This window comes from Bombyx mori, chromosome 23, assembly GCF_030269925.1.
Source record: "Bombyx mori chromosome 23, ASM3026992v2".
In the NCBI taxonomy this organism is placed as follows: domain Eukaryota; kingdom Metazoa; phylum Arthropoda; class Insecta; order Lepidoptera; family Bombycidae; genus Bombyx; species Bombyx mori.
In genome coordinates, this window is record NC_085129.1 from 17,699,929 (window position 1) to 17,727,880 (window position 27,952).

The window sequence follows — 27,952 nt, forward strand, 5'->3', positions numbered from 1 at the left end:
TTTGCACACATACTCGCGAAAAATGCCCTTTCTGATCGCACACAAAACACATCGCATTAACTGCTGGACAACGTTCACCGCCTAGACACCGGCTGTTTCCACATCGCTGACAGGCTCTGCGAGCTGTTCTCTGTCCGCCGTTACTGCCAACTCTTACGCCGCGTACTCCTCTCGCGCGCTGTCCGCTTCGTTCACCGCTTCTGTTCTGAACTGCAGACACTTGCACACTGTCCGCAGCGCAGTTAATGTATTTACTGTCCTCTTTAGACATCTCGGCCGCCTGACAGAGTTGTAAGGCCTTCACTAGTGTAAGATCATCAGTGCGAAGAAGTCGATCTCTCACCGTGTTGTTATTGACACCGCATACGATACGATCACGTAACAAGCTTTCGTGTAATTCACTGAATTCGCATTGCTGACTCAGTACCCTCAATGCGGTTATGTATTGGTCAATATTTTCGCCATCTTCTTGATCACGGGTGAAGAACTTATACCGTCTTACTATGATATTCGGTTTTGCTCCAAAGTACTTGTCGAACTTATTCAGAACACAGTCGATATCATCCTCACTTTCACCTTCGTTAAAAGTGAAGGTCGTATAAACCTCGTAACTGGCCGATCCTATGAGATTCACCAACAAACTAGCCTGAACTTCTTTAGGCTCTTTGCTCACTCCAGACGCTTTAAGAAATACTTCGAACAGCTTCCGCCATTGCCGCCACGCCTCGGAGCGTGCAGCCGGACCACCATCGAGTGATAATTCTGCTGGAGGACGCGCGTGTTCCATATTTATGTTGGTTACTTCGATTTAACGTGTATTAAGGTTAAAAACGACGCACCGCTGTCACCATGTAGTGAAACACACGCCAGTTGGTTTCATACGGATTGGATTCAAATATCATCATATGATGATATTTGAATCCCTGATCTTGATTAATAATGCCCACTGAGTTTCTCGCCGGATCTTCTCAGTGGGTCGCGTTTCCGATCCGATGGCAGATTCTGCGAAGCACTGCTCTTGCTAGGGTCAGTGTTAACAACACTCCGATTTGAGCCCCGTGAGCTCACCAACACGTTAGGGCGAAGCTGAAATAGCCTCTCAAGGCTATCAGCATAGGTAGGGAAAACAAAAAAAAAATACAATTTTAAAACATTAGTAACAGAAAACATTAGTTTTCACTGACTAATAATAAGTTTCCCGAATTCGTAATGACAAGTTTTTCTCTTTTGGTTTGCTTGAAGTACTACGTTAGATCATCGACTCATGATGCAAGTTCGAGATGCTTCTGTGATGGTAACCCAGCCACATAGGTAATATTGATGCAATGGAAAAGCTAATGCTTCTTGTAATTTAAGACAAAAGCTTAATGGCTAATATTATATCTGTATGTGAGAAGCTATTTATACTTTGAGACGTAATGAAGATGAGCTCTGGTGTTCGCCAACGCCAGATCGTCGTTACATTCTGCATGACTGATGTTTGATTGATCAGCTGTAACCTAATCTGACATACGGCCTTTTGCGAAGCATTTAACTCAAAGGCATTGTTTCAAAATTTCAGAATCCACAAGAACCCGATCAATGGAAAGGAATACGTAGCGCAAAAAGTCCCTCAAACAAATGCGCCCAATTAAATCCTTATTCTAACTCAGCGTTAGTAGGTTCGGAAGACTGTTTGTACTTAAACATTTACACACCTAGTTTGCCAGCTGAAAAACTCGAGAAATTACCAGTAATCTTCTTCGTCCACGGCGGTCGTTTGATTGTAGGCTACGGAGATTATTATACACCGGATTATTTGATTAAAAACGATGTTATTTTAGTAACGTTAAATTACAGGTTAAATGTGTTAGGATTTTTGTGTTTGAATTTACCGGAAGCACCTGGTAACGTTGGAATTAAGGACACCGTCTACGCATTACGTTGGGTCGGTAGAAATATTTCTCGTTTTAATGGCAACCCTGGTAATATAACGGTTTCCGGTGAAAGCGCCGGTGGGGCAATTGTATCTTCGTACTTAACCTCAAAGATGACTGTTGGTCTTTTTAGTAAGGTCATTGCGCAGTCCGGGAATTCAATATCAGATTTGTATTTGATTAACGAGGATCCTATTGAGAAAGCGATAAAATTGGCGTCAGTTTTAGGCAAGGATTTGAAAGATCAACGGTCTTTATACGAGTTCTTAGTACAGGTTCCGTTAGTAGATTTGGTGAATGCGTTCACCCAGCTAGAACTGAGTCGGCCGCCTAGTATTATCAATGCGTATTTCTTACCGGTCGTCGAGAAAAAGTTCGATAACGTCGAAAGTTTTTTCGAGGAACATCCCATAGTGTCCATTAAGAATAATAGAGTACAGAAAGTGCCCGTAATAACAGGTTATACCACTTACGAATCAGCGCTGTTCGTCCAAAAAGACTACTCCGGTAGGATCGTATATGTAGATGACTTTCATAATTTTATCCCTCGATTCTTGGGTGTCGAAAAGAACACGGAAAGATCTAGAGTTTTCCAGAAGAAACTACGCGAATTCTATTTTGCGGGCCGGGAATTGAATGACGATTTGAAGATTGATTATTTGGTAATGATCACGGACGTGTATTTCGTTAGGGATATCATTTATTTCGCTGAATTACTATCAAAACACAATCCTGAGGTGTATCTATATGAATTCGGTTTTGACGGCAACCTGAATACGAGGGTTATGAAGAGTTTGGGAGTGAAGGGAGCGTCGCACGGAGACATCGTGCAGTATCAGTTTTACAGGAAGAGCAAAGCAGAAAAATGCGGGGAGGCTGACGAGAGAACGATTGACTTCTTGAGCGAATGCTGGAGTAATTTTGCTAAATACGGGTGAGTTGAAGATTTTGAGTAGTAGGAAACTCATGTAACCGGTGGTAGGGTTTAGCGTTCCTACTTAATGTCTACCGTGAATTGGGTATAAAAGGGAGACTTCCACCTGGTGTTTCAAGGTAGGTGACCGTATCGGCGTTGTGTTGCTTACGGGTTCTGGTGGCCGTTTAGCACGGACTGGACTCCAAGCTTCTTTACCCATTTCGAAAAACAACGTAGCACTTATTTTGCCATACATTAGTTTTGTAAAAGGTCATCGGCAATTTCCTATGTTGATTAGGGCTTGTTTAAAACATTTTTGCTCCTCGCGCAATTAGAATGGGCAGCCAAGAGTCAGGGGAGGCGATGCGTGACTTCTGCGAATCTTTCATCTCGCAGAAAGAGGGACTAGGCAGCAAAACTCTTATAATATCGCTGTTATGACTGCGAAGCGTGGGTACTTAGTAATGTAAACTTTTCAGCGTACCAACATGGAGGAATCAGAAAACAAAATGGCTGCCTTACTCAACGAACAATAGACGGACGCTAGTTATAAATGACGAGATAGAATTAAAGAGAGACGTTAATTTGAATCGCATTAAGTTCTGGTACGATATGATCAAGGATAAGAGTAAATTGTGAATTAATTAAAATTAAACGGTGGTGGTTATTTCATTGTGCCATTATTCAATGGTGGATAAAGAATGTAACACTATACTAGGGAAAAAGCGTATCACTCTCTATACAAAAATCATTTGATAGATATATTTAAGGCTGCCACTTCTCGAGCCGAAAGCTGAAATCGTCGACCGGGAAATCATTAATACCGCCCCAAGAAATAAAATACGCAGTAATGTACCTGATTTATGAAAAAAAAAACTTGAAAATCTGATGTGGAAAGCCTCGACTTTGGTAACAACTATAATGCCTTCGACTGACTCAGAATTAGGTTTGAAAAAAAAAGAACGCATGTATCCCAAAATTGATTAATATTTGCGTTTAAAAATAATTAGCGTGTAGAATTGTTTAATCCAAACAATGTTGATGTGAAACACCTATGCCGTACGTAAAACCGATTGATGGCGTGGCGACGCATCGCCATGCGCAAGCGACTGTTTCTTAATATTAAGATTTTATTTTTCATTATACCACATGAATTTCGTGTCGTAAGCCTTATCCGTATCCATTTATTTCCACCAACAAAGTGATCATCAATACAAAACAGTGACAAACTGTACAAAAGTACATAGCAGATGTCACCTCAATTATAAGTGCAATTGACAGCGCATTGACCTCTTGTGAGTTCACATGGGTAGGTACCACCACCTTGCCTATGAAGAGTGACCGTGTGAAGGGTGGGGCAGCCGTTGTAACTATACTGAGACCTTAGAACTTATATCTCAAGGCGGGTAGCGCATTTACAGTTGGAGATGTCTATGGGATCCAGTAACCACTTAACACCGGGTAGGCTATGGGGCTCATAGCTAGTCCACTCGTCTAAGCAATATATTTTTTTATATATTTATATATCTCGACTGCATTTGATTACATAAGCATGCATTGATTACTTTTGTGCATCTATACTTGTGTGCTTAGTGCGAGTTTTATGGAGTTTGAACAGCGCTCCTACGTTTGCAAATTTGAGTTAACTGTGTCCATAGTGCGAGTTTTTTAACGTTCTCGATAGCGTAAACGTGGAACGTTTGCCTACGTTTGCCGCTAGGGGCGCTGTTCGAAGTCAATTCGATTTAACTTTTACGCTATCGATAACTTCATAAAACTCACACTAAGCACAATGCGCTGTTGAAATGTACTAATAAGCACGCGACACCTTTTTCGTTCCTACAAAAACTGTTGTGCTGACCTAATCTGAATCAGCTCTAACAGTACATGTTATAAGGTTATCTGAAGCAGTCTTCCATGAAATTTTCAAACAGATTCTAAAAAACTCGCGCCATTTGTGGCCGACCTCTGTGCATTGGCACTGGAATTGCCAGACGTCTCGGGACTCTGTCCCGTATTCGAAGCGTACGATTTTAATTGTATTGATTTTTATAAATATGTTAAAACCGATAAAAATATGTTAAAATTGACTTGCTCCTCGAAAAAATATCAATAAAGAAATAAAGATTGTCACTATATAATTTTGTTTTTTATTTTTCCCGGGTAAAAAACAAATTTCCCGTATTTTTTGCCTATTTAAGCATTTGCCCCTTACAGGCTGAACAAAATCTGGCGACTCTAATTGGCACCCCTAAAACAAAATCGCACACAATAAAATTGCGCCCAGCTAAGCTATGTAGACATAGATTATACACTTAATATATTTGAGATAATTGTAGATTTTGCTAGGACACAAGAGCTGGTCGGTACTGAATTTGGATAGAAAATAAAAGAAAAACACAGAAATAAAATAAAAATAAAACATTTATTCACTATCATTATCTCTAATGCACCATACACTATATACAGAAATGTAATTTAATAAGTTTTCAAACATTACGTTTTTGTAAACTATTGAAAAGTTTACGAAGATTTCTAAAAACCATTTTTTAACTATAGCATTGAGCACGAATACAGTTGGAAATCGACTGTAAGATAGATTATAGCGAATGATGTCTGATCTACGAAATTTTCGTATGAACTTCTGACGTGAATTACAAATGCATACGTATTCAATGTTGGAGTTAGCCAATATGGCCGCCATTTTTAAGACTGTTCAAATGCACCTTTTACCTTAAACATCGATTCTTATCTACTACGCTTTATATTTTAAACTTAATTTAATCTTATAAACGAAATCACAAAAGTCTATTCAGAGATAGGTGTCCGTGCGACATTTACCATTTGATACATCGATTATGAATTTTATCAACGCAGTTATTAACTCGCGACATTATGACAAATAAATTGAGATTGAGAATTGATGCCCGCCTAAATTTTATTTTGACGCATACGCGACAGAGATGACGCTCTACAAAAACGAAGTTTGACGATCGTCTTTTTCTTGCAGCCGATGGATATGATTTTGCCGCGAATATTACAGTGATCGATGATATTACTTAAAAAAAAAAAGAGTTTAAATTTTGATAATAAATATGTACATTACCTTTTGTCGTAACATAACAATATAGTTTTACACTGCGTAAAAGCTCCTTTATATTAATAGTAAACTGGTAATACCTATCAAGGATTTTCTTTTCTGAGAGTGGCGTATTTTTTAATGTAGTTTTTTGATGTAGCAAAACGTAACGCGAGCACGGACACATTAAATTAAAGGTATAAGTAATCTACTGTTAATATCCACATTTGACGTACGGTAATGTAAATTTCGAAGGCTGGGTATCGAGTATTGTCGAAACTTTATTCACTTAAGATTTGTTGGTGAGAAAGGTTTCGTAACGTGTTTAAATATAATTTTATCCATGTTTTTATTTTTTAAGTAATTTTTTATAAATAATAGTGTTTTCTTATCACTTTAGTTAGTTCTTATATACAATTAATTTTAATAAATTGCTCAAAATGCAAAGACCACCGTTGTACGAGCGTAGTCCTTTATATTATTTTGTTGCTGCAAGTTTACTTGAAAATGAAGAATATTCATCAAGAGAAGTTAGGTAAGTACCTACTTCAGTCAATCGTGTTATATTCTAATATTTTTTAAACATAAATTAATTGAGAATCAATTGGTTTTATTACTTATAGAGAAATTACACGCAGAGTTGCTCTGAGAAAGAAAAATAATCCTGTGGACATAAATGACGCGGAATTCAAAAATAGATACCGGTTGAATAAAGAATCATTCAAGTTTCTTTGTAATCAACTTAAGCAAAAAACATCTTTAAAAGCAAGTTCCAGGATAAGTTTGGAACTTAAGGTAAGTTTGTTTTTATTATCTCAGTAGGTAGCCGAGCATACGGCCCACGTGATGGTAAGTGGTAACTCACTCGCTCGCTCGCTCATGTATGTTAGCAATGCTAAGGGCAGTGCCAAGTCTCTATTGTGAGAAAAGCTTAAATGTAACATAAAATTCAAACATTTCAGGTTCTTTGCGCGCTATCTTTTTATGCCACTGGATCTTACCAACGCTTAGTGGGAATGGCTAAATATTTGGGCCAAACGACTGTAAGCAAATGTGTGAAGGAAGTAACAGATGCTCTTGTAACTCCTGCAATTTTAAATACTTTCATAAAATTTCCTTATGCCAGAGCTGATAGAGATGTAATAAGAAACAAGTAAGTGTGAACTATATAATTTTATTACAAACATTCATTTTTATATTATCACGATTTGGCGTAAACTTATGACTAAAAAGTAGTATTGTTATTTTTATTTTTTTTATTGCTTAGATGGGTGGACGAGCTCACAGACCACCTGCTGTTAAGTGGTTACTGGAGCCCATAGACATCTACAACGTAAATGCGCCACCCACCTTGAGATATAAGTTCTAAGGTCTCAGTATAGTTACAACGGCTGCCCCACCCTTCAAACCGAAACGCATTACTGCTTCACGGCATATATAGGCGGGGCGGTGGTACCTACCCGTGCGGACTCACAAGAGTTCCTACCACCAGTACCAATTGTTTGTTTTTACCTTACAGATTTTTTGCAAAGTATGGTTTCCCAGGAGTTATAGGATGCATTGATGGATGTCATTTCCATATTTTCACACCCAAAAAAGAAGTCGAACATTTGTATTATAGTAGAAAGCATTTCCATTCATTAAATGTGCAAATGGTAAGCGCAGCTCCGCCGGCGTGTCCAAATGAAGTAAAATAGAAAATTAAACTGATGTAATGATTTTTCTTCAATTTTAGATTTGTGATAGTGATTGTCGTATTTTAAACGTAAATGCGAAATACGGAGGAGCCACCCACGACGCTTTTATTTGGGAAAATAGCGTGGTCAACAATTATATGCAGAGCTTACATCGAAATAACGAGCAAGTGTGGTTGTTAGGTAATATTTTATTAATAACCTTTACAAATATTCAGACTAAGTTTAATTTATTTTAACTAGGTTTTTTTTATTATTTCCAGGTGATTCTGGTTATCCACAGCGACCCTGCTTAATGACACCAATTTTAGATGCTGTTGAGGGAACTCCAGCTTATAAATATACAGCAGTTCATGGAAGGACCAGGGTAGCTATTGAAAATACTTTTGGGCGACTAAAAAACCGATGGCGTTGTTTGTGTAAGGATCGCACATTACACTATGCTCCAGTAAAATGTGCAAAAATCATAACAGCATGCTGTGTATTGCACAACTTAGCCATTGAGTTCAACATACCTGAACCAGAACCAGCAGAGATTGAAAACCCCAATTTGACTATGACAATATCTGAACATATTTTTCAAGAGAATACTACAGGAGATGGGTTAATTAGGGGTAGAGCTATAAGAAGTATTTTAGTGGATAAAATTAATAGACTTCATACATAATTTTACTTTTGTTTATTCATTTTGTAAAAATATAGTAATTGGTAATTATAATTAAGTAATTGGTAAAATAAAATAAAATAAAATAATTAAGTAATTGGTAAAAAAATATAGTAATTAAGCTTAACTTAAGACTTTCTCTCCATAAACCTCACAAAAGCTTCCATTGCCTCTTTCATAAATTCGAGCCATTGACCCTGCATCCGTAGCTCTTCATCTCTCTGTCTTACTCTTTCACGTACCTCAAATTCTCTAACTCTCAACCGATCTCTTTCTAATTCCTCATATACCCTATCACGCTCTGAAGCATACTCCCTTGCCTTTCGGTCTATATCTAAAAACATTTTTGTTAAATTGTTCTTTCTTTTTTTCTGTGGCGGAGGGTTCCACTCCTCTTCCTCGTTAATAACTGGAGGGGGAGCCTCAGTTGGTGGTGGTGGAGCCACTGTTGGTTGGCTGCTTGTGCTAGGAGTATTCCAATCTATAAATTATTCCAATATGTAATAAGCCAGTTTATACAATTAGTCTCATTTAGGTTCATAGATATCATAGCTGTGATATCCTTCTTATTTTATGTATAAAGATACAGTATTAAGAAACAATGAACTTCAATAAATCTAAAATTAAAAGGGCTACGCACCTATTTCCGGTTCCTTTAAAATAATTTGAGTATTTGGCCTCTCAGTTGAAATTTCTTCCTGAAATAAAAAAAAGATTACTTACTACATGCAATATTTATTGCACAATTGAAATGTAAAGTATAGCTAACTTGTGGAAACCCAGCTTCTTTTATCTCCATGCCAGTAGCTGCCTGCACTCCAATTATCTGCATGACCCTTTGTTCAAGGTCAGTCAATAATAAATGGAGCGCTGGTCCGCCACCAGTGCCACTAGCAGCTCTATTAATTTTAGCACACTTTTTCTTGCAATTATTCTTATAATCACTCCACACCTTCATTAACAAACAAACGTTAAATTAGAATTTCTAAACAAGAAAGATTAATAATAAAGTTAGTAGATTCAGTCAAGTGCTTCAGCAGAAAAAAATAGCGTCCCTTGAGTTAACACTTGACATACCTTACGCCATTTGTCCTCACTCTTAGGATCTCCTGAAGAATCGCTATTTAGTAATCCCGTTAACTCTTTCCACTTCATCTGTATAAAATTGCGACCTCGTGGACCGCCTGATGGTTTTGATAAATCTCCATTTCTGGAATATAAATTGTATGGCACATTACATAAATAATATTGACTGAAACACTTGAGTTAATAAAACTTTTCTAATAAATTAGAACTTTATAAGTACTTACGCTTCCATAAATTCCACCATTGTTAAATACTGTGAGTGGCTAGTTCTCATATTTAAATAGGTAAATCTTAAAAATAAGTACTAAATTAATAAAAACAATGAAACACTTTCGCTCTTCACAAGAACTAAAGCAAACATAAACAAACTTAGCCTTGGCCGATATCAAGTGGATTCGTTCGGAATCCGAATTTTTTTGTTTTGATATCCAAGACACTATTTTATTCCTTCGATTTTAATGTCATAGCATGTTCTTAAATATCTTTCGTCATATGTACTTCACTTTGTATGCACTAGTTAATTATTTTTTAATTAAATAAACCGTAAATTCAAAAGTTTAAAATAAAATGACAACTTGGTTAAGTTTCCGAACGAATCATTAATTCCATATGATAATCATTTCATTCCACAAGGACCGTCCCTACATACGTTAGGATGACGTCACTAACGTATTCGAATCGAGCTTACGATAGTTGGCAAAATGTTGTTCGTGCTGCGGAGTAACGTTAATGTATCGAGGGCTCGATACATTAACGTTACGAATTCGTAAAATTTTCGTGCTTGGGCTATGATATTGCACAGGCGAAACACGCATTAATTACACCACGTTCCGATCGTTTCGTGCATAAGTACACGCGCCGTATTTATCGTGAGAACAACGATGTAAAAAGCCAGATTCTTAACGACTTTCCGCATTCGCCGCGTCTCAATCCGATATGTGTAAGCTTAATTCGTTGTTCCTCTCATCCAAGTCTTTGAGGTTCCTCATTCGCTGCGAGCCGCCGAGGCTGACGTCACAGCCCTCCAGCTCTCCGTCTTCGATGACCTCAAGGTATTTGAAGTCCTCGTCACTGTCCGTCTGATTTATGATCTCGTAAGCTTTTGACGTTTGACTTGAATCTTTTAGGGACGGCTTCCTGTCGAACAGGTTTTTGACGTGCGCCATTTCTGTCAGTTTGTCCTTGACGCTGTTGACGGTTTCGTATAGCCTGTCATTTAATTTGATGTTTAATTTGATAATTTCATCGGAGTCGCTCTCCGAGAGTGGTATCTCGCAGGGCGCGTACACTCCATCATTCAGTTTGGCCTTCTCGAGCCAAGCGTCCTTGTTCTTTTCGAAGTTCTTGAACATCACCTTGAAGCTGAGTATGTAGATGGTGGTGATGACGAGGACAGCTCCGGTGATGAACATGATATACATCGCTGCTTGCTCGACTATTGGCAGTATGTTTAGGTATAGTTTGAATCTTTGTTCCAGTGAAGGTGGAAGCGAGTACATTCTCTGTAATGAAAATCGGTATAGCTAGTTTTAATCGATAAGTTTATTGTTGGCTAATTTTTGATGCGGTAATCGTTGGATTATTCTAAACTATTGTTGAGTGCGAATGAAGTATTTTGAGCGTAATTATATCGGTCATCGTTCTCGTCGAACCCTTCGCTTGCGACGAAGAGTCCGGCGAGTAAATTAACCCACAGACACAGCCCACTGAGTTTCTCGCCGGATCTTTTCAGTGGGTTGCGTTTCCGACCCGGTGGTAGATTCTGCGAAGCCCTGCTCTTACTAGGGTCAGTGTTAGCAACGTGGTCAGGTTTGAGCCCCGAGAGTTTTTTATTTGAGTGGCTATATTATTGCATGATTATTAAATTATTGAATGTGTATATTTTTTTACGAATATTTGTACGTTTAAGTTATATTTTCTTTATTCATAAGAAGTGATTCTAATTATACGACTACTAGCTGACCCGGCGAACTTTGTTCCGCCTTAGAGGCAATAAATGAGTAGACTTTTGATTTTATCAAGGTAAATTTTTGATTTGGATAATTAATGTAAATAAAAAAAGCAAGTATTTTAATGATTCTGTATTGGACATGTATTTTAGTTGTTATCATTATTATTATACTTTTATTTCTTGTTCTTCTTCAGTTCTTTCACTCGCAATATTTCGAATCCTTGAATTACGGCTTCGTCGGAAAAGATGTGATCGTGTTGGTCGCGACATGGCTTTCTTAATGATTACCTATCTCGGCACAATAAGCTAATAGAAACTCGAAACAAACACATCAACCAGTCAACTTCAAAATTCTACTTTAATTAACTATAGACTACTTTATCTGTCAACTGCGTTTTGTTATTCCATATTAGTTGCATTTTCTTATACTACGTTTTATGTCACGTCCCACGGGAACGTGATAAAAAGTCCTTCCCCATCTCATGTCCTTCTCCTGGTTCTAAGCTACGTACCCACCAATTTTCAGCCAAATCAGTTCAGCCGTTCTTGAGTTATAAATAGTGTAACTAACACGACTTTCTTTTATATATATAGATATATCTTGCCTACTTTCCTCGCGCGATACATCGATGATTGATGGGCATTAAGACGCCACAGTGAAGGGGAACAAACATATTTTTAAAACTTAAGCTTCTGAAACTAATTATAAAATTAAATTAAACTTAATTAAAATTAAAATTAGTTAGCAACTTTTGTGGCTGAGAATGGAATATCTTTTAGGGTCATGGATCATCTTGTTAAATGAATGCTGAAGACATTCCCAGATTCTGAGATTGCAAAGAAATTCAAAATGAAATGTTCATAAATCCGCTTCGTAGGTTCTTCAATAGGATGCTTCAGTCAATTTAAGATAATTAAAATTAACTTGTGAATGTTTTAGGGTATTGGGTCAGACGCTATGATGAGGTGTCACAATTTAATATCCAGTCTATTTATATTGAATGCCCCAAAATAATAGTTTTGAAATGTGCTCGCCACTCGCTACATATTTACGAAATATAGAAACAATTGTCGGTAGACATGCAATTATTAGAACGCAATAGGGTATTTTTATTTAGTGAAAAAATGCTGTATTTTAAAGATAAATTATTACGGTTTTTTGTTTGTTAAAAACAATAAATATACAAATCTGATTTATCAACACTGGTATCAAAGTCCCTATTCTCAAATATTAAGTGTGTAATCTATGGTCCCTATTTAATTAATCATTATCAGGACTTTTTGGCGGGAACGCGAGGAGTGAAGTTGTGTGATTTGTTTTATTTTGTCTAATTAGTGTTTCTTCAGGTTTAAATGTGTAATAACGGTGGTTTATTAACTGTTTAATATCTGTGAAAGTGCACAAATGTGGGTAAATGAAACAAAGCCGCTGGACGTCACTTCTCGGGATCCTCCAAAAAATCCAATGAAAAAGTCTCAGTAGATGACCACCATTTTACTGAGATTATATTTCATCCCATATGATCTCATCTCATTTCATTTGATTTCATCCCAGTTCAATAATGTCTCAAATTAATCATCTTCATTTCATTTCATCATTTTTCATAAAAATAAGAAAATAAATTAAAATAAGACATGACTTAAAGGTCTTAGTTACCAGGTCATAAAATCCCTTAAAAAAATAAATCATTATCAGGACTTTTTGGCGAGAGCGCGAGGAGTGAAGTTGTGTGATTTGTTTTATTTTGTCTATTTAGTGTTTCTTCGGGTTTAAATGTGTAATAATGGTGGTTTATTAACTGTTTAATATCTGTGAAAGTGCACAAATGTGAGAAAATGAAACAAAGCCGCTGGACGTAACTTCTCGGGATCCTCCAAAAAGTCCACTGAAAAATCTTAGTAAATGATCACCATTTTACTGAGATTATATTTCATCCCATATAATTTCATCTCATTTCATTTTATTTCATTCCAGTTGATTAATTTCTCAAATTAATCATCTTTTCATTTCACTCAATATTATAATTTTTCATTAAAATAAGAATATAAATAAATTAAAATAAAATATGACCTAAAAGTCTTAGTTACCAAGTCATAAAATGCCTTAAAAAATCATCACTATCAGTTCTCAAAAAAAAATTTAAGTGATTTTATGACCTGGTAAGTGAGACCTTTAAGTCGTCTTACTTTAATTTATATCCATGTTTTTATGAAAAATTATAATATGGAGTGAAATGAAATGAAGACGATTAATTTGAGACATTAATCAACTGGGATGAAATTAAATGAAATGAAATGAGATGATATGGGATGAAATATAATTTCAGTAAAATGGTGGTCATTTACTAAAAATTTTTCAGTGGACTTTCTGGAGGGTCCCGAGAAGTTACGTCCAGCGGCTTTGTTTCATTTTTCCACATTTGTGCACTTTCACAGATATTAAACAGTTAATAAACCACCGTTATTACACATTTAAACCTGAAGAAACACTAAATAGACAAAATAAAACAAATCATACAACTTCACTCCTCGCGTTCCCGCCAAAAAGTCTATCAAAATTCTTTTTTTTTTAAGAGATTTTATGACCTGGTAACTGAGACCTTTAAGTCATGTCTTATTTTACTTTATATTCTTAATTTTATGAAAAATGATAATATGGAGTGAAATGAAATGAAGATGATTAATTTGAAACATTAATCAACTGGGATGAAATTTAATGAAATGAGATGATATGGGATGAAATATAATCGCAGTAAAATGGTGGTCATTTACTGAGATTTTTTCAGTGGACTTTTTGGAGGAACCCGAGAAGTTACGTCCAGCAGCTTTGTTTCATTTTCCCACATTTTTGCACTTTCACAGATATTAAACAGTTAATAAACCACCGTTATTACACATTTAAACCTGAAGAAACACTAAATAGACAAAATAAAACAAATCCTACAACGTCACTCCTCGCGTTCCCGCCAAAAAGTCTATCAAAATTCTCAAATACATTGTACCATAGATTATACACCTAATTTATTTGAGAGTTATCACTGAATTACGATTAATAATAACGCAGGTATATGTAATAAGTTAATTTCATTTAACAAAAAACTGATTCACGAATATTAATCAGGTAAAATTCCTGGATAATGGTGTGGTAAACAGCGGTAGTCGCCGGTGCTCTTACAAGCGACGGACCACAATGGTTATCTTCAGGCGATACAACAACACAGCAATGCACACACGTTCTACACTAGCATTGCACTGCGTTCGGGTTAGTTGGAACCCCATAAAATATAGACACTGGTCAATTTCAGATCAATCTTGACTATGACCAAATAAAGCTAATGAAAGTAACTCTCAGAAAAAAATAGTGCTTGCGAAACACAAAATCAGAGCATATCATTAAAATATATTTGAAATTTGAAAATCCACGAGTATCTGGAAATCCCTACCACATTGCATGAAGTTAAACAATACTCCGCCAAGTATAAGAACTCTTGACAGCACACCCAAACCCGTTGTCCGGTATGCTCTTGCATCCAAATCTGGTTAGAAGACTCAAGAGAGTTACTCTAATAAGGTGAGATGGAGCATTGGCTTTGCCCCTCCAAATCATAACCTCTCATAACTCACCTGATTATAGTCGTGTCGACTATTGCAGGTGTTAAAGTAGAACATATACATAAACAATATCGTCTTTACCATAAGGGCACACGGGGCCCGTGCCCAGGGCCTCCATTCTTAGAGGGCCCCGAAAGACCGACAATTTCTCTCACACGTTTATTCTCAAAACATTTTTGTCGAGCGCATAACACTTTTTTCACAAATCAGTAGTTAGAAGGTATTTAGAAGGCATATAGTATGCCTATAATAGAAGATTTTGCTCAACAGAAATCCCGAAAGAAACCGTTATCGAAATCGTAACCAAAAAACCAGCAGCATTCTAATATCATTTATGACATTATATCATACTGTATCTGATTATGTATAATAAATGGTCATATTCAGTAAAAAAATGTTATTATAATTCTCTTTTTTCACTTTCCAAAAAGGCCTCAAATTCTTGTGTGCCCAAGGGCCCCATCCTAGCTTAAGACGTCCCTGTACATACACATATATATATATATATATATAAAATAACCACATTTCTAGGCAGCAACATAGGCACACTTCAGAATTCTAGAATTGTACTTGTGATAGGGTTTCTTATAAGCACAGATGGTTAGTTATTGCCTATTTCTGTTGTAAAGCAGTAGTGTGTTTGGATTTGACGGTTAAGCCTGTGTACTATAAAATTGAGACTTACATTGCAAGATCGGGCGCTGTATTATTTTATTAATGTGTATTGGCATGATAAACACTTAAGACTAATGGGTGTGAGCTCGTCCACCAGTGTGAGCAATAAAAAATATATCTTATAATATTTTTTTTACACCCAGAATACCGTTAGTTTTAGAAGTGTATGTCTTATTCATTAAATTTAATAACTTGAGCTCAGTGTTGTTAATTTTCTGTCTACTAATGTTTGATTTTAGGGTAAGATAAAGGTCGAATCCACTTTTCTGGTCTCCCAATTCTTACCTGCTTACCAGCTTTATGCTAGATATTGTCATCCTTCTTATGTATGCCTCAACATCTGGCTGATTGTTATGTTCATTGGTTGTCATGAAAATTAATTAGAATTTACATAGGAACACTACAAATGGGTATTACTTGAGTGCATACAAAATGCACTTTGGTTTAATACACAAATAATGATAATACAAAATTAAGTTTTGGTTTTAATATCCAATGGTGATTAAATATCCAATTTAATATCCAAGGCTATTTGGCTTTAGCAACATTTTGCAACTTTGCAGGAGAGCCATATATAGTTAAAAATTTTGGAAAAAATTTCATAACAAAAATACTTCTTCAGCTATTCGCATGGAGTAAACTTAATTGAAGTTCAATTACAAATATCGAATTGTTGATACTAATACTAAATAAAACGCACCTTTAATTACAAAGAAAAATGTCATGCATTCTGCGATATGTCCCTTAAACCAAATAGTCTTTCAATGCTCCATATAAAGATAAGAATAAAGAAGCCTTTATTAACAACCTTAATTCATATTTAGGTACATACTATTAATGTAATGTTTCTAAACATTAGACATCAGCAAAGATTATTTTGCTTTCGCATAGAAAGTAGTCATGTTGTAGTCTGCTCGATATGTGTTTGCATAAATCAGAAAATGTTAATTGAATGAGACTGTAATGGAAGAGTTTGATCAATTTACAGGATTTTCTCTTGGTTGATAAGTGGTTACCACAACATGAATTACAGTCTGAATGCTGTCAATGAGAAAGTGGGAAATGCTTAGCACACATTTTATTTTATAACTCCATTCCATCCATATTCTATTCTATCTATTTTATTTATTATAATACTCCACATTCTATTATGATTCATAAGAGTATGGAGAAACAAGTAAACAGTTACGATTGGTTGATAATGCTATAGATAATTGTAAATAGATATGTTTTAACAAAAACCGACGTCAAATAGAAAAAAAAAGATATTCCAAAACAAATTAATATACACTAAAAACAATAATCATCGTAATCGGTTGGCGTGATATTGAGTTATTGAGTTATTCATCTATTTGTCGCGTACGTACTTAAATCAAATTTAAGACTTTTATGGTTTCGTCATGGATTACCATTATCAGAACTGGACTAAATTGAAATGGGACTACACGAGAAGCGTCAGCTTTCTAATAAAAAAAAACAATCATCCAAATCGATTCACCCAGTCAAAAGTTATGAGGTAACAACCATAAAAATAATAATGGCATACAGTCGTATTGAGAGCCTCCTCTTTTTTGAAGTCGGTTAAAAGCTGATTAATATGCCAATTTTTGTTGAATTATTAAGATATGAAGTTGAAGTCTCCCTCAATTGTCTTACAAAGTCGTATTACCACTTTCTGTACAACCTAAGAACTTTTTTCTGTTATATTGAGCTCATGCTCGTATTTTTTGACAAAATATTTAGCCAGAAAACAGTTCATCACATACTTTATATATTCCCCCCGGTGAAGGTCATGCGGCGATCTGAGGAGGTCGAGGCCGCACGGCGTGCTATCAGCACTCTAGCGTGCCGCCAAGGAGAAATATCAACATCCTGATAAAAGAGCAACCGGTTGGCGGTAGATCGCGTCCTGACCCGGAAGGCTGGTTCTGGTCTAGTGGGGTATTTCGGGACACCAGCGGCACCGTCTGAGCGGCCCGACGGGCTGCCGTACCGAGACGGCTGACGTTTCAGAACCTTCGATTCGCCTCGAAGTCTCCGTCGGCCGGGCGTCCTTGGGGTGAGCTGCGCCGTCTGGCTGTATTGTTGACCGCGGTAACCCCCTTACCTCATCCGGGTTAAGACCTCGGAGGGGATCGGACGCTTGGGCGAAGAGTGCAGGGGAATCGTTTAGTGGGTAGGGGCCTGAAAATATCCTTGGGCCCGCGGTTTCGCGATCGCGGACCAGCCCCACATACCCCGGGCGCCCTCTAGGCGCGGGGACCTCGTAGGAGGTTCGGCCCCGCGCCTAAAAAAACTTGATATATTAGTAATCGTACAAAATTAATGCTTTATTTGAAAATGTAAAACTATTATTAGGTATATATTTACAGATACAAAATGTCATGCATAGTGCAAGTTGAGCAGGGCTTATTGGAGGGAACGAAGCGTCAGAGCTGCCGTGGTCAGTATTACTATAGTTTTGAGGGAATACCGTATGCGAAGCCACCTATTGGAAAGCTAAGATTTAGTGTAAGTCGATGGTGTTTTTTTTATTTATGTCTAAAGTTAAACGAAAGTTCTGGATAACCAAGTTAAAACTTACTCATTTGGAAACCTCAAGCCTCGAGACGAGGACTAGTGAAAGCGAACTCTAACTCTGTCTTAGACAATTAGAACATAAGGTCAGTCGCACCAGCTACTTGCGGCTGATCGCCTTGCGGATGGTTCTGGACTGTCCAATAATGCAACACTTGACACGTGTGTATTTTGAGCACTCTTGATCCAAATCAGCCTAGGTTAAGGTAGTTTTGACATTCATTTTTATCTTTAGTTTTATTATTATTATTTTATTCCGAAATTGTAGTTATTGTTTTTATTGAAGTCTGTTATACTATATAAAATGTTAATGATTGTAATATGGATGCAAAATCTGAGGTAAATGAAATAAATAAATAAAACTTATGAGTCATTAGTATTATGTAATAGTAGTATTGATCAGTAAGTACTAAACCGAGTAAAAATACATTTGAATCCCTGATCTAGATCAACAATTTATTTATAAAACTCATCGCACAATCCATACATGGGTTTTTACTGACTCACAATAAGTTTGCTGAATTCGTAATGACAAGTTTTCTCTTTGGGTTGCTTGAAGTACTTTTTTTTGTACTACGTTAACCCATCGACTCATGATGCAAGTTCGAGATGCTTCTGTGATGGTAACCTAGCCACATAGGTCATATTGATGCAATGGAAAAGCTAATGCTTCTTGTGATTTAAGACAAAAGCTTAATGGCTAATGTTATATCTGTATGTGAGAAGCTATTTATACTTTGAGACGTAATGAAAATGAGCTCTGGTGTTCGCCAACGCCAGATCGTCGTTACATTCTGCATGACTGATGTTTGATTGATCAGCTGTAACCTAATCTGACATACGGCCTTTTGCGAAGCATTTAACTCAAAGGCATTGTTTAAAAATTTCAGAATCCACAAGAACCCGACCAATGGAAAGGAATACGTAGCGCAAAAAGTCCCTCAAACAAATGCGCCCAATTAAATCCTTATTCTAACTCAGCGTTAGTAGGTTCGGAAGACTGTTTGTACTTAAACATTTACACGCCTAGTTTGCCAGCTGAAAAACTCGAGAAATTACCAGTAATCTTCTTCGTCCACGGCGGTCGTTTGATTGTAGGCTACGGAGATTATTATACACCGGATTATTTGATTAAAAACGATGTCATTTTAGTAACGTTAAATTACAGGTTAAATGTGTTAGGATTTTTGTGTTTGAATTTACCGGAAGCACCTGGTAACGTTGGAATTAAGGACACCGTCTACGCATTACGTTGGGTCGGTAGAAATATTTCTCGTTTTAATGGCAACCCTGGCAATATAACAGTTTTCGGTGAAAGCGCCGGTGGGGCCATTGTATCTTCGTACTTAACCTCAAAGATGACTGTTGGTCTTTTTAGTAAGGTTATTGCGCAGTCCGGAAATTCAATAGCTGATTTTTTTGTGATTAACGAGGATCCTATTGAGAAAGCGATAAAATTGGCGTCAGTTTTAGGCAAGGATTTGAAAGATCAACGGTCTTTATACGAGTTCTTAGTACAGGTTCCGTTAGTAGATTTGGTGAATGCGTTTACCCAGCTAGAACTGAGTCGGCCGCCTAGTATTATCAATGCGTATTTCTTACCGGTCGTCGAGAAAAAGTTCGATAACGTCGAATGTTTTTTCGAGGAACATCCCATAGTGTCCATTAAGAATAATAGGGTACAAAAAGTGCCCGTAATAACAGGTTATGTCACTTACGAATCGGCGCTGTTCGTCCAAAAAGACGACTCTGGTAAGATCGTATATGTAGACGACTTTCATAATTTTATCCCTCGATTCTTGGGTGTCGAAGAGAGCACGGAAAGATCTAGAGTTTTCCAGAAGAAACTACGCGAATTCTATTTTGCGGGCCGGGAATTGAATGACGATTTGAAGATTGATTATTTGGTAATGATCACGGACGTGTATTTCGTTAGGGATATCATTTATTTCGCTGAATTACTATCGAAACACAATCCTGAGGTGTATCTATATGAATTCGGTTTTGACGGCAACCTGAATACGAGGGTTATGAAGAGTTTGGGAGTGAAGGGAGCGTCGCACGGAGACATCGTGCAGTATCAGTTTTACAGGAAGAGCAAAGCAGATAAATGCGGGGAGGCTGACGAGAGAACGATTGACTTCTTGAGCGAATGCTGGAGTAATTTTGCTAAATACGGGTGAGTTGAAGATTTTGAGTAGTAAGAAACTCATGTAACCGGTGGTAGGGTTTTGCGTTCCTACTTAATGTCTACCGTGAATTGGGTAGAAAAGGCAGACTTCCACCTGATGTTTCAAGGTGGGTGACTGTATCCGCGTTGTGTTGCTTAAGGGTTCTGGTGAGCCGTTTAGTACGGACTGGACTTCAAGCTTCTTTACCCATTTCGAAAAACAACGTAGCACTTATTTTGCCATACATTACTTTTGTAAAAGGTCATCGGTAATTTCCTATGTTGATTAGGGCTTGTTTAAAACATTTTTAAGAGTCATCTTCGCTCCTCGCGCAATTAGAATGGGCAGCCAGGAGTCAGGGGAGGCGATGCGTGACTTCTGCGAATCTTTCATCTCGCAGAAAGAGGGACTAGGCAGCAAAACTCTTATAATATCGCTGTTATGACTGCGAAGCGTGGGTACTTAGTAATGTAAACTTTTCAGCGTACCAACATGGAGGAATCAGAAAACAAAATGGCTGCCTTACTCAACGAACAATAGACGGACGCTAGTTATAAATGACGAGATAGAATTAAAGAGAGACGTTAATTTGAATCGCATTAAGTTCTGGTACGATATGATCAAGGATAAGAGTAAATTGTGAATTAATTAAGATTAAACGGTGGTGGTTATTTCATTGGGCCATTATTCAATGGTGGATAAAGAATGTAACACTATACTAGGGAAAAAGCGTATTACTCTCTATACAAAAATCATTTGATAGATAGGCTGCCACTTCTCGAGCCGAAAGCTGAAATCGTCGACCGGGAAATCATTAATACCGCGCCAAGAAATAAAATACGCAGTAATGTACCTGATTTATGAAAAAAAATAATTGAAAATCTGATGTGGAAAGCCTCGACTTTGGTAACAACTATAATGCCTTCTACTGACTCAGAATTAGGTTTGAAAAAAAAAGAACGCATGTATCCCAAAATTGATTAATATTTGCGTTTAAAAATAATTAGCGTGTAGAATTGTTTGATCCAAACAATGTTGATGTGAAACATCTATGCCGTACGTAAAACCGATTGATGGCGTGGCGACGCATCGCCACGCGCAAGCGACTGTTTCTTAATATTAAAATTTTATTTTTCATTATACCACATGAATTTCGTGTCGTAAGCCTTATCCGTATCCATTTATTTCCACCAACAAAGTGATCATCAATACAAAACAGTGACAAACTGTACAAAAGTACATAGCAGATGTCACCTCAATTATAAGTGCAATTGACAGCGCATTGACCTCTTGTGAGTCCACATGGGTAGGTACCACCACCTTGCCTATGAAGAGTGACCGTGTGAAGCATCGATATATTACCACTAGATAACGCATCACATACAAAAACCAAACACAAATATGGCATCGACTAACTGATCTGACTACACCATCAAGTGGAGAAGAACGATGTATAATATAATAATTGTAACCTAAACTATGCCTTTTCCCCAAGCAATAAAGTGCAGTTTAGGTTATTTTAACATTCACTTACGACCTTACGCCATGAATGACAGAAAAAGATAGTTTCTTACAAAAACTTTTATTCCAAATTTAACCTTATTTTCTTAAAAATAAAGCAAAAATTTACACGCATAGCATTTTACTTACGCCCTTTTAAACTTACGATATTAAGACTTTACTGCTCCGAACAGAGTATTACGGAGTCGCACTTTATACTTTTTTTGTAAGAATATTTTGAGTAGTTTATTTTTATTATGTTTTTTTAATTCATATTCATTCAATTTTTTCAATTTAATTCCTTATGATTAACAACAAATATTGTATAACTATAGATAATTATACCTGAGTTAGCTATATTGTACCTTGCACATCGGTGGGGAAAATGGATAAGAGCTTTTTAAATCACAACAATATAATCCCAATCAAATTGTTTTATTTATTAAATACATGTCAGATTCGGTAAAATGGTCTGCACAAACCACACTGGAGCAATTAGGTTTGAAATAATTGTCGCTTCTTTTTTCTTTTATTACTCTGTTATTAAATCTGTAAAAATGTAAAAACAAATTCCAGTTTACAGATTTCACTTCGCCGTCCGTTGTACAGACGTCTGTTGCATTCGTATCTGATCTAGCGATACACGGGGTGTTCGAATCCCAGGCGGGTACCAATTTTTCTAATGAAATACGTACTTAACAAATGTTCACAATTGACTTCCACGGTGAACGAATAACATCGTGTAATAAAAATCAAACCCGCAAAATAATTTGCGTAATTACTGGTTGTAGGACCTCTTGTGAGTCCGCACGAGTAGGTACCACCACCCCACCTATTTCTGCCGTGAAGCAGTAATGCGTTTCGGTTTGAAGGGTGGGGCAGCCGTTGTAACTATACTTGAGACCTTAGAAGTTATATCTCAAGGTGGGTGGCGCAAATGCGCAAATGGCAGCGTAAATACGCTGTAGATGTCTATGGGCTCCAGTATAACCACTTAACTCCAGGTGGGCTGTGAGCTCGTCCACCCATCTAAGCAATAAAAAATTATAAAAAAATAAAAAAATATGTGACTCCACTACACTTGTTCTGAAATAGCCCTATTTCATCCTTGTCTTGCATGTAACCGTTATTATGTGTGCGAAAGAAATAACTGCGAAGCAAAATAATAGGATTTAATTTCTTGAAGTACTAATTTGGTAAGAATAACTGATTTATTTCAAATATTTATCACTATCTGTTAATAAAAATTATAAAACTTACCAAAAATACTAAATTTCATGTTGTTTTCTCTTTATAAGCGTGTTTTTTACATCTTTTTACAGCGCATTTTAGGATCGTTCCACTCGACGGTCGGCGTGACACTGACGGCAAAACAGTGCTTAATATGAATCTAAGCACTGTTTTGTTTGGTTACTTTTGACGTCTTTACGCGGGATCTAGTGGTAATATATCGATAGTGTGAAGGGTGGGGCAGCCGTTGTAACTATACTGAGACCTTAGAACTTATATCTCAAGGCGGGTAGCGCATTTACAGTTGGAGATGTCTATGGGATCCAGTAACCACTTAACACCGGGTGGGATATGGGGCTCATAGCTAGTCCACTCGTCTAAGCAATAATTTTTTTTATATATTTATATATCTCGACTGCATTTGATTACATAAGCATGCATTGATTACTTTTGTGCATCTATACTTGTGTGCTTAGTGCGAGTTTTATGGAGTTTGAACAGCGCTCCTACGTTTGCAAATTTGAGTTAACTGTGTCCATAGCGCGAGTTTTTTAACGTTCTCGATAGCGTAAACGTGGAACGTTTGCCTACGTTTGCCGCTAGGGGCGCTGTTCGAAGTCAATTCGATTTAACTTTTACGCTATCGATAACTTCATAAAACTCACACTAAGCACAATGCGCTGTTGAAATGTACTTAATAAGCACGCGACACCTTTTTCGTTCCTATAAAAATTTTTGGTCTGACCTGATCTGAATCAGCTCTAACAGTACATGTTATAAGGTTATCTGAAGCAGTCTTCCATGAAGTTTTCAAACAGATTCTAAAAAACTCGCGCCATTTGTGGCCGACCTCTGTGCATTGGCACTAGGGTTGCCAGACGTCTCGGGACTCTGGTCTCTGTCCCGTATTCGAAGCGTGCGATTTTAATTGTATTGATTTTTATAAATATGTTAAAACCGATAAAAATATGTTAAAATTGACTTGCTCCTCGAAAAAATATCAATAAAGAAATAAAGATTGTCACTATATAATTTTGTTTTTTATTTGTCCCGGGTAAAAAACTAATTTCCCGTATTTTTTGTCTATTTAAGCATTTGCCCCTTACAGGCTGAAAAAATCTGGCGACTCTAATTGGCACCCCTAAAACAAAATCGCACACAATAAAATTGCGCCCAGCTAAGCTATGTAGACATAGATTATACACTTAGTGACTTAATATATTTGAGATATGTAGATTTTGCTAGGACACAAGAGCTGGTCGGTACTGAATTTGGATAGAAAATAAAAGAAAAACACAGAAATAAAATAAAAATAAAACATTTATTCACTATCATTATCTCTAATGCACCATACACTATATACCGAAATGTAATTTAATAAGTTTTCAAACATTACGTTTTTGTAAACTATTGAAAAGTTTACGAAGATTTCTAAAAACCATTTTCTAACTATAGCATTGAGCACGAATACAGTTGGAAATCGACTGTAAGATAGATTATAGCGAATGATATCTGATCTACGAAAATTTCGTATGAACTTCTGACGTGAATTACAAATGCATACGTATTCAATGTTGGAGTTAGCCAATATGGCCGCCATTTTGAAGACTGTTCAAATTTTAATGCACCTTTTACCTTAAACATCGATTCTTATCTACTACGCTTTATATTTTAAACTTAATTTAATCTTATAAACGAAATCACAAAAGTCTATTCAGAGATAGGTGTCCGTGCGACATTTACCATTTGATACATCGATTATGAATTTTATCAACGCAGTTATTAACTCGCGACATTATAACAAATAAATTGAGATTGAGAATTGATGCCCGCCTAAATTTTATTTGGACGCATACGCGACAGAGATGACGCTCTACAAAAACGAAGTTTGACGATCGTCTTTTTCTTGCAGCCGATGGATATGATTTTGCCGCGAATATTACAGTGATCGATGATATTACTTAAAAAAAAAAAGAGTTTAAATTTTGATAATAAATATGTACATTACCTTTTGTCGTAACATAACAATATAGTTTTACACTGCGTAAAAGCTCCTTTATATTAATAGTAAACTGGTAATACCTATCAAGGATTTTCTTTTCTGAGAGTGGCGTATTTTTTAATGTAGTTTTTTGATGTAGCAAAACGTAACGCGAGCACGGACACTTTAAATTAAAGGTATAAGTAATCTACTGTTAATATCCACAATTTGTTAACGAGGAGATAATATAAGATATTGAGCAATTAATCAGTCGTGTTTAAAATTATTAGGTAATGTGCAATGTGTTAATGAGGCAAATAAAAATGAACACAGCGCCATCTAGTTCAAAAAAAGCGATTTCGGTAAATTTTATAATAAATTTCTAGCGTAAAGAGAATAGAATTTTGCTTAATGATCTTAAATTCGAACCGTAGTCTTGATGTTTTTAAAAACTAGATGGCGATGATAGCACATGTTTGAATTTCTTATTTTGGCGGATAGCCGTCATTTTATTTATAATAATTTGAATTTTAATGGAATGTATTTTTTGACAGTCAGATTTGTAATATATAAATTACTAAAAAGAATTAGCGCATTTTTATTTTTAATAACCAAATAAATTGTTCGCTTGACGCTTTGTATACATACCACCGATGGTTTCCTACTTCAGTGCCACCGTTCGACACAAAATGACGTTGCAATTGAAATGTCAAACGGTAAGTAATTCCCGTTATTATTACATAATTGAAAAAGTTTTTTTTAAAAGGTAGGTAGACGAAGAACTACACTCTATCAAATACGAAACTAAATTACTGGCCTATAAGACTTCTAAAATAATACCCTGGGCGTTAACCATAAAAAATAATTGTTAAAAGTTGTAAGTATGGCAAGACTGAACCTAAATAAAAATCATCAATTATTTGACACTATCTCTGTATGTGACACAGCATGTATTTTTCAAATACATTTGCAGGCAATAGGTTTTTCAGTTAGTGATGGGATTATTCTGTGTATATCTGAGATGTAACATCGATTTCTAAGAATCGAACAACTAGAGAGACAGATTGGGGTCATTTTGAAATACACAATTATTGTGAATGTTGCACGTCCAACAAACATGTAAGTAATCCGACTTATATTATTAAGCATAGAGTCTTTCCTAGAAAATATTTCCGCGCCCCAGAATCATTGCTAGTACATGATCATCGAAAAACTTCGTACTTACAATTATTTTAATTACCAAAATATATCACACAGGTAAGTCGATGTATGTGATTTAAACAAAACCAATTCGACAAATAGTCTTGTTAAATGTGTCTTTAAAGCAATGGCGGATCCAGGGGGGGGGTCATGGGGTCATGACCACCCCCTGAGCTGGTTCCAGGACTTAGGTGGACCACTAATTGAATATAATGATTTTATTTGTATATTTTGTAACCATACAGATTTTATGTAAATACATTCCTTCAATATTTATTTAATTTAATATAATAACTTTGTATAATGGCAAACGTCTGGGAACGAACGCATCTAAATTTGACTATGTGACCCCCTCCTGGCGCCAAAGCTGGATCCGCCCTTGCTTTAAAGGTTGATAAATCGCGCCGGACATTAGCGATACGATGGTTGTGGATGGTTATACATATAATACGTGTTAATTTAGTCACCGTGTTTTTTTAGTAAATTAACTAATTATCATGATTTTTCGGTAATTAAAACCCACATTTATACAGGTATTGTTCGTAAAAAAAGAGGTGTTTACTTAGCATCTATACATATTATTATAAATAAAATTGGAGTGTCTGTTTGTAATATTGAAATAACCGCTTTTTACTACATGAATATGAATATATATACGGTACATACACCAAAATAACATTTTTACAATTTTTGTCTGTCTGTTTGTTCCGGCTAATCTCTGGAACGGCTGGGCCGATTTTGACGGGACTTTCACTGATAGGTAGCTGATGATATAAGGAGTAACTTAAGGAGTAACTTAGGCTACTTTTTTTAGAGCAGCTTCGCCCCGCGGCGTCATCCGCGGTACGACAATAACCGCGGATAACATCGCGGGACTCAGCTATCAATAATAAAATTTAATGTTTCCGAAACGAAGCGAGGGCGGGTCGCTAGTATTAAATAAATTAATAAAGGTCTATTGTTTTTTTTGTGTAATAACTGATATTGCACAGGCGAAACACGCATTAATCACACCACGTTCCGATCGTTTCGTGCATAAGTACACGCGCCGTATTTATCGTGAGAACAACGATGTAAAAAGCCAGATTCTTAACGACTTTCCGCATTCGCCGCGTCTCAATCCGATATGTGTAAGCTTAATTCGTTGTTCCTCTCATCCAAGTCTTTGAGGTTCCTCATTCGCTGCGAGCCGCCCAGGCTGACGTCACAGCCCTCCAGCTCTCCGTCTTCGATGACCTCAAGGTATTTGAAGTCCTCGTCGCTGTCCGTCTGATTTATGATCTCGTAAGCTTTTGACGTTTGACTTGAATCTTTTAGGGACGGCTTCCTGTCGAACAAGCTTTTGACGTGCGCCATTTCTGTCAGTTTGTCCTTGACGCTGTTGACGGTTTCGTATAGCCTGTCATTTAATTTGATGTTTAATTTGATCATTTCATCGGAGTCGCTCTCCGAGAGTGGTATCTCGCAGGGCGCGTACACTCCATCATTCAGTTTGGCCTTCTCGAGCCAAGCGTCCTTGTTCTTTTCGAAGTTCTTGAACATCACCTTGAAGCTGAGTATGTAGATGGTGGTGATGACGAGGACAGCTCCGGTGATGAACATGATATACATCGCTGCTTGCTCGACTATTGGCAGTATGTTTAGGTATAGTTTGAATCTTTGCTCCAGTGAAGGTGGAAGCGAGTACATTCTCTGTAATG

The 27,952-nt window shown here is 36.7% G+C and overlaps 4 protein-coding genes across 11 annotated transcripts in view; 2 read left to right on the forward strand and 2 right to left on the reverse strand.

Annotated features, from left to right (window-relative positions):
• Positions 1-24,103, forward strand: part of LOC101737611 (uncharacterized) — a 32,835-nt gene extending 8,732 nt beyond the window's left edge. Inside the window, exons 4-11 of the mRNA XM_062675489.1 lie at positions 1,562-2,850; positions 3,312-3,460; positions 8,079-8,208; positions 10,483-10,721; positions 17,495-17,534; positions 17,966-18,104; positions 19,061-20,349; positions 20,825-24,103. Of these exons, the coding sequence (XP_062531473.1) occupies positions 1,562-2,850; positions 3,312-3,460; positions 8,079-8,208; positions 10,483-10,721; positions 17,495-17,534; positions 17,966-18,104; positions 19,061-20,349; positions 20,825-20,984 (3,435 nt within the window). The 3' untranslated portion in view covers positions 20,985-24,103. The remainder of the gene's footprint in view (positions 1-1,561; positions 2,851-3,311; positions 3,461-8,078; positions 8,209-10,482; positions 10,722-17,494; positions 17,535-17,965; positions 18,105-19,060; positions 20,350-20,824) is intronic.
• LOC119630311 (putative nuclease HARBI1) lies at positions 6,206-8,396 on the forward strand. The gene is made up of 6 exons (XM_038019265.2): positions 6,206-6,446; positions 6,535-6,706; positions 6,874-7,064; positions 7,431-7,566; positions 7,647-7,788; positions 7,869-8,396. The coding sequence occupies exons 1-6, from the start codon at positions 6,352-6,354 to the stop codon at positions 8,270-8,272; spliced, it is 1,140 nt and encodes a 379-aa protein (XP_037875193.1). The 5' UTR covers positions 6,206-6,351; the 3' UTR covers positions 8,273-8,396.
• LOC119630312 (uncharacterized) lies at positions 8,268-9,714 on the reverse strand. 2 transcript variants are annotated; one of them, XM_038019267.2, is made up of 5 exons: positions 9,580-9,714; positions 9,347-9,479; positions 9,039-9,221; positions 8,910-8,967; positions 8,268-8,750 (listed from the first exon to the last, which is right to left on the reverse strand). In XM_038019267.2, exons 1-5 carry the CDS (start codon positions 9,627-9,629, stop codon positions 8,398-8,400), a joined length of 777 nt encoding a protein of 258 aa, XP_037875195.1. In that variant the 5' UTR covers positions 9,630-9,714; the 3' UTR covers positions 8,268-8,397. The 2 variants fall into 2 exon arrangements, with proteins under 2 accessions (XP_037875195.1, XP_037875196.1); XM_038019268.2 differs by lacking the exon at positions 9,039-9,221.
• A 270-nt stretch (positions 24,104-24,373) lies between the features above and the next one.
• LOC101740110 (scavenger receptor class B member 1) overlaps positions 24,374-27,952 on the reverse strand; it is a 105,244-nt gene continuing 101,665 nt past the window's right edge. For all 7 annotated transcript variants that reach the window (XM_062675348.1, XM_038019253.2, XM_038019255.2 and 4 more), the window contains one exon: positions 24,374-27,944. In XM_062675348.1, coding sequence (XP_062531332.1) covers positions 27,369-27,944 — 576 coding nt within the window. In that variant the 3' untranslated portion in view covers positions 24,374-27,368. The remainder of the gene's footprint in view (positions 27,945-27,952) is intronic.

What these genes read in the sequence shown, in the direction of transcription:
- LOC119630311 (XM_038019265.2), top strand. Translation starts at nt 6,352, where the DNA reads ATGCAAAGACCACCGTTGTACGAGCGTAGTCCTTTATATTATTTTGTT. An exon ending in TATTCATCAAGAGAAGTTAG is followed by an intron (nt 6,447 to 6,534) that starts GTAAGTACCTAC and finishes TATTACTTATAG; the next exon opens with AGAAATTACACGCAGAGTTG. An exon ending in GGATAAGTTTGGAACTTAAG is followed by an intron (nt 6,707 to 6,873) that starts GTAAGTTTGTTT and finishes CAAACATTTCAG; the next exon opens with GTTCTTTGCGCGCTATCTTT.
- LOC119630312 (XM_038019267.2), bottom strand. Translation starts at nt 9,629, where the DNA reads ATGAGAACTAGCCACTCACAGTATTTAACAATGGTGGAATTTATGGAA. An exon ending in ATGGTGGAATTTATGGAAGC is followed by an intron (nt 9,480 to 9,579) that starts GTAAGTACTTAT and finishes TTTATATTCCAG; the next exon opens with AAATGGAGATTTATCAAAAC. An exon ending in AAGAAGCTGGGTTTCCACAA is followed by an intron (nt 8,968 to 9,038) that starts GTTAGCTATACT and finishes TTTTTATTTCAG; the next exon opens with GAAGAAATTTCAACTGAGAG.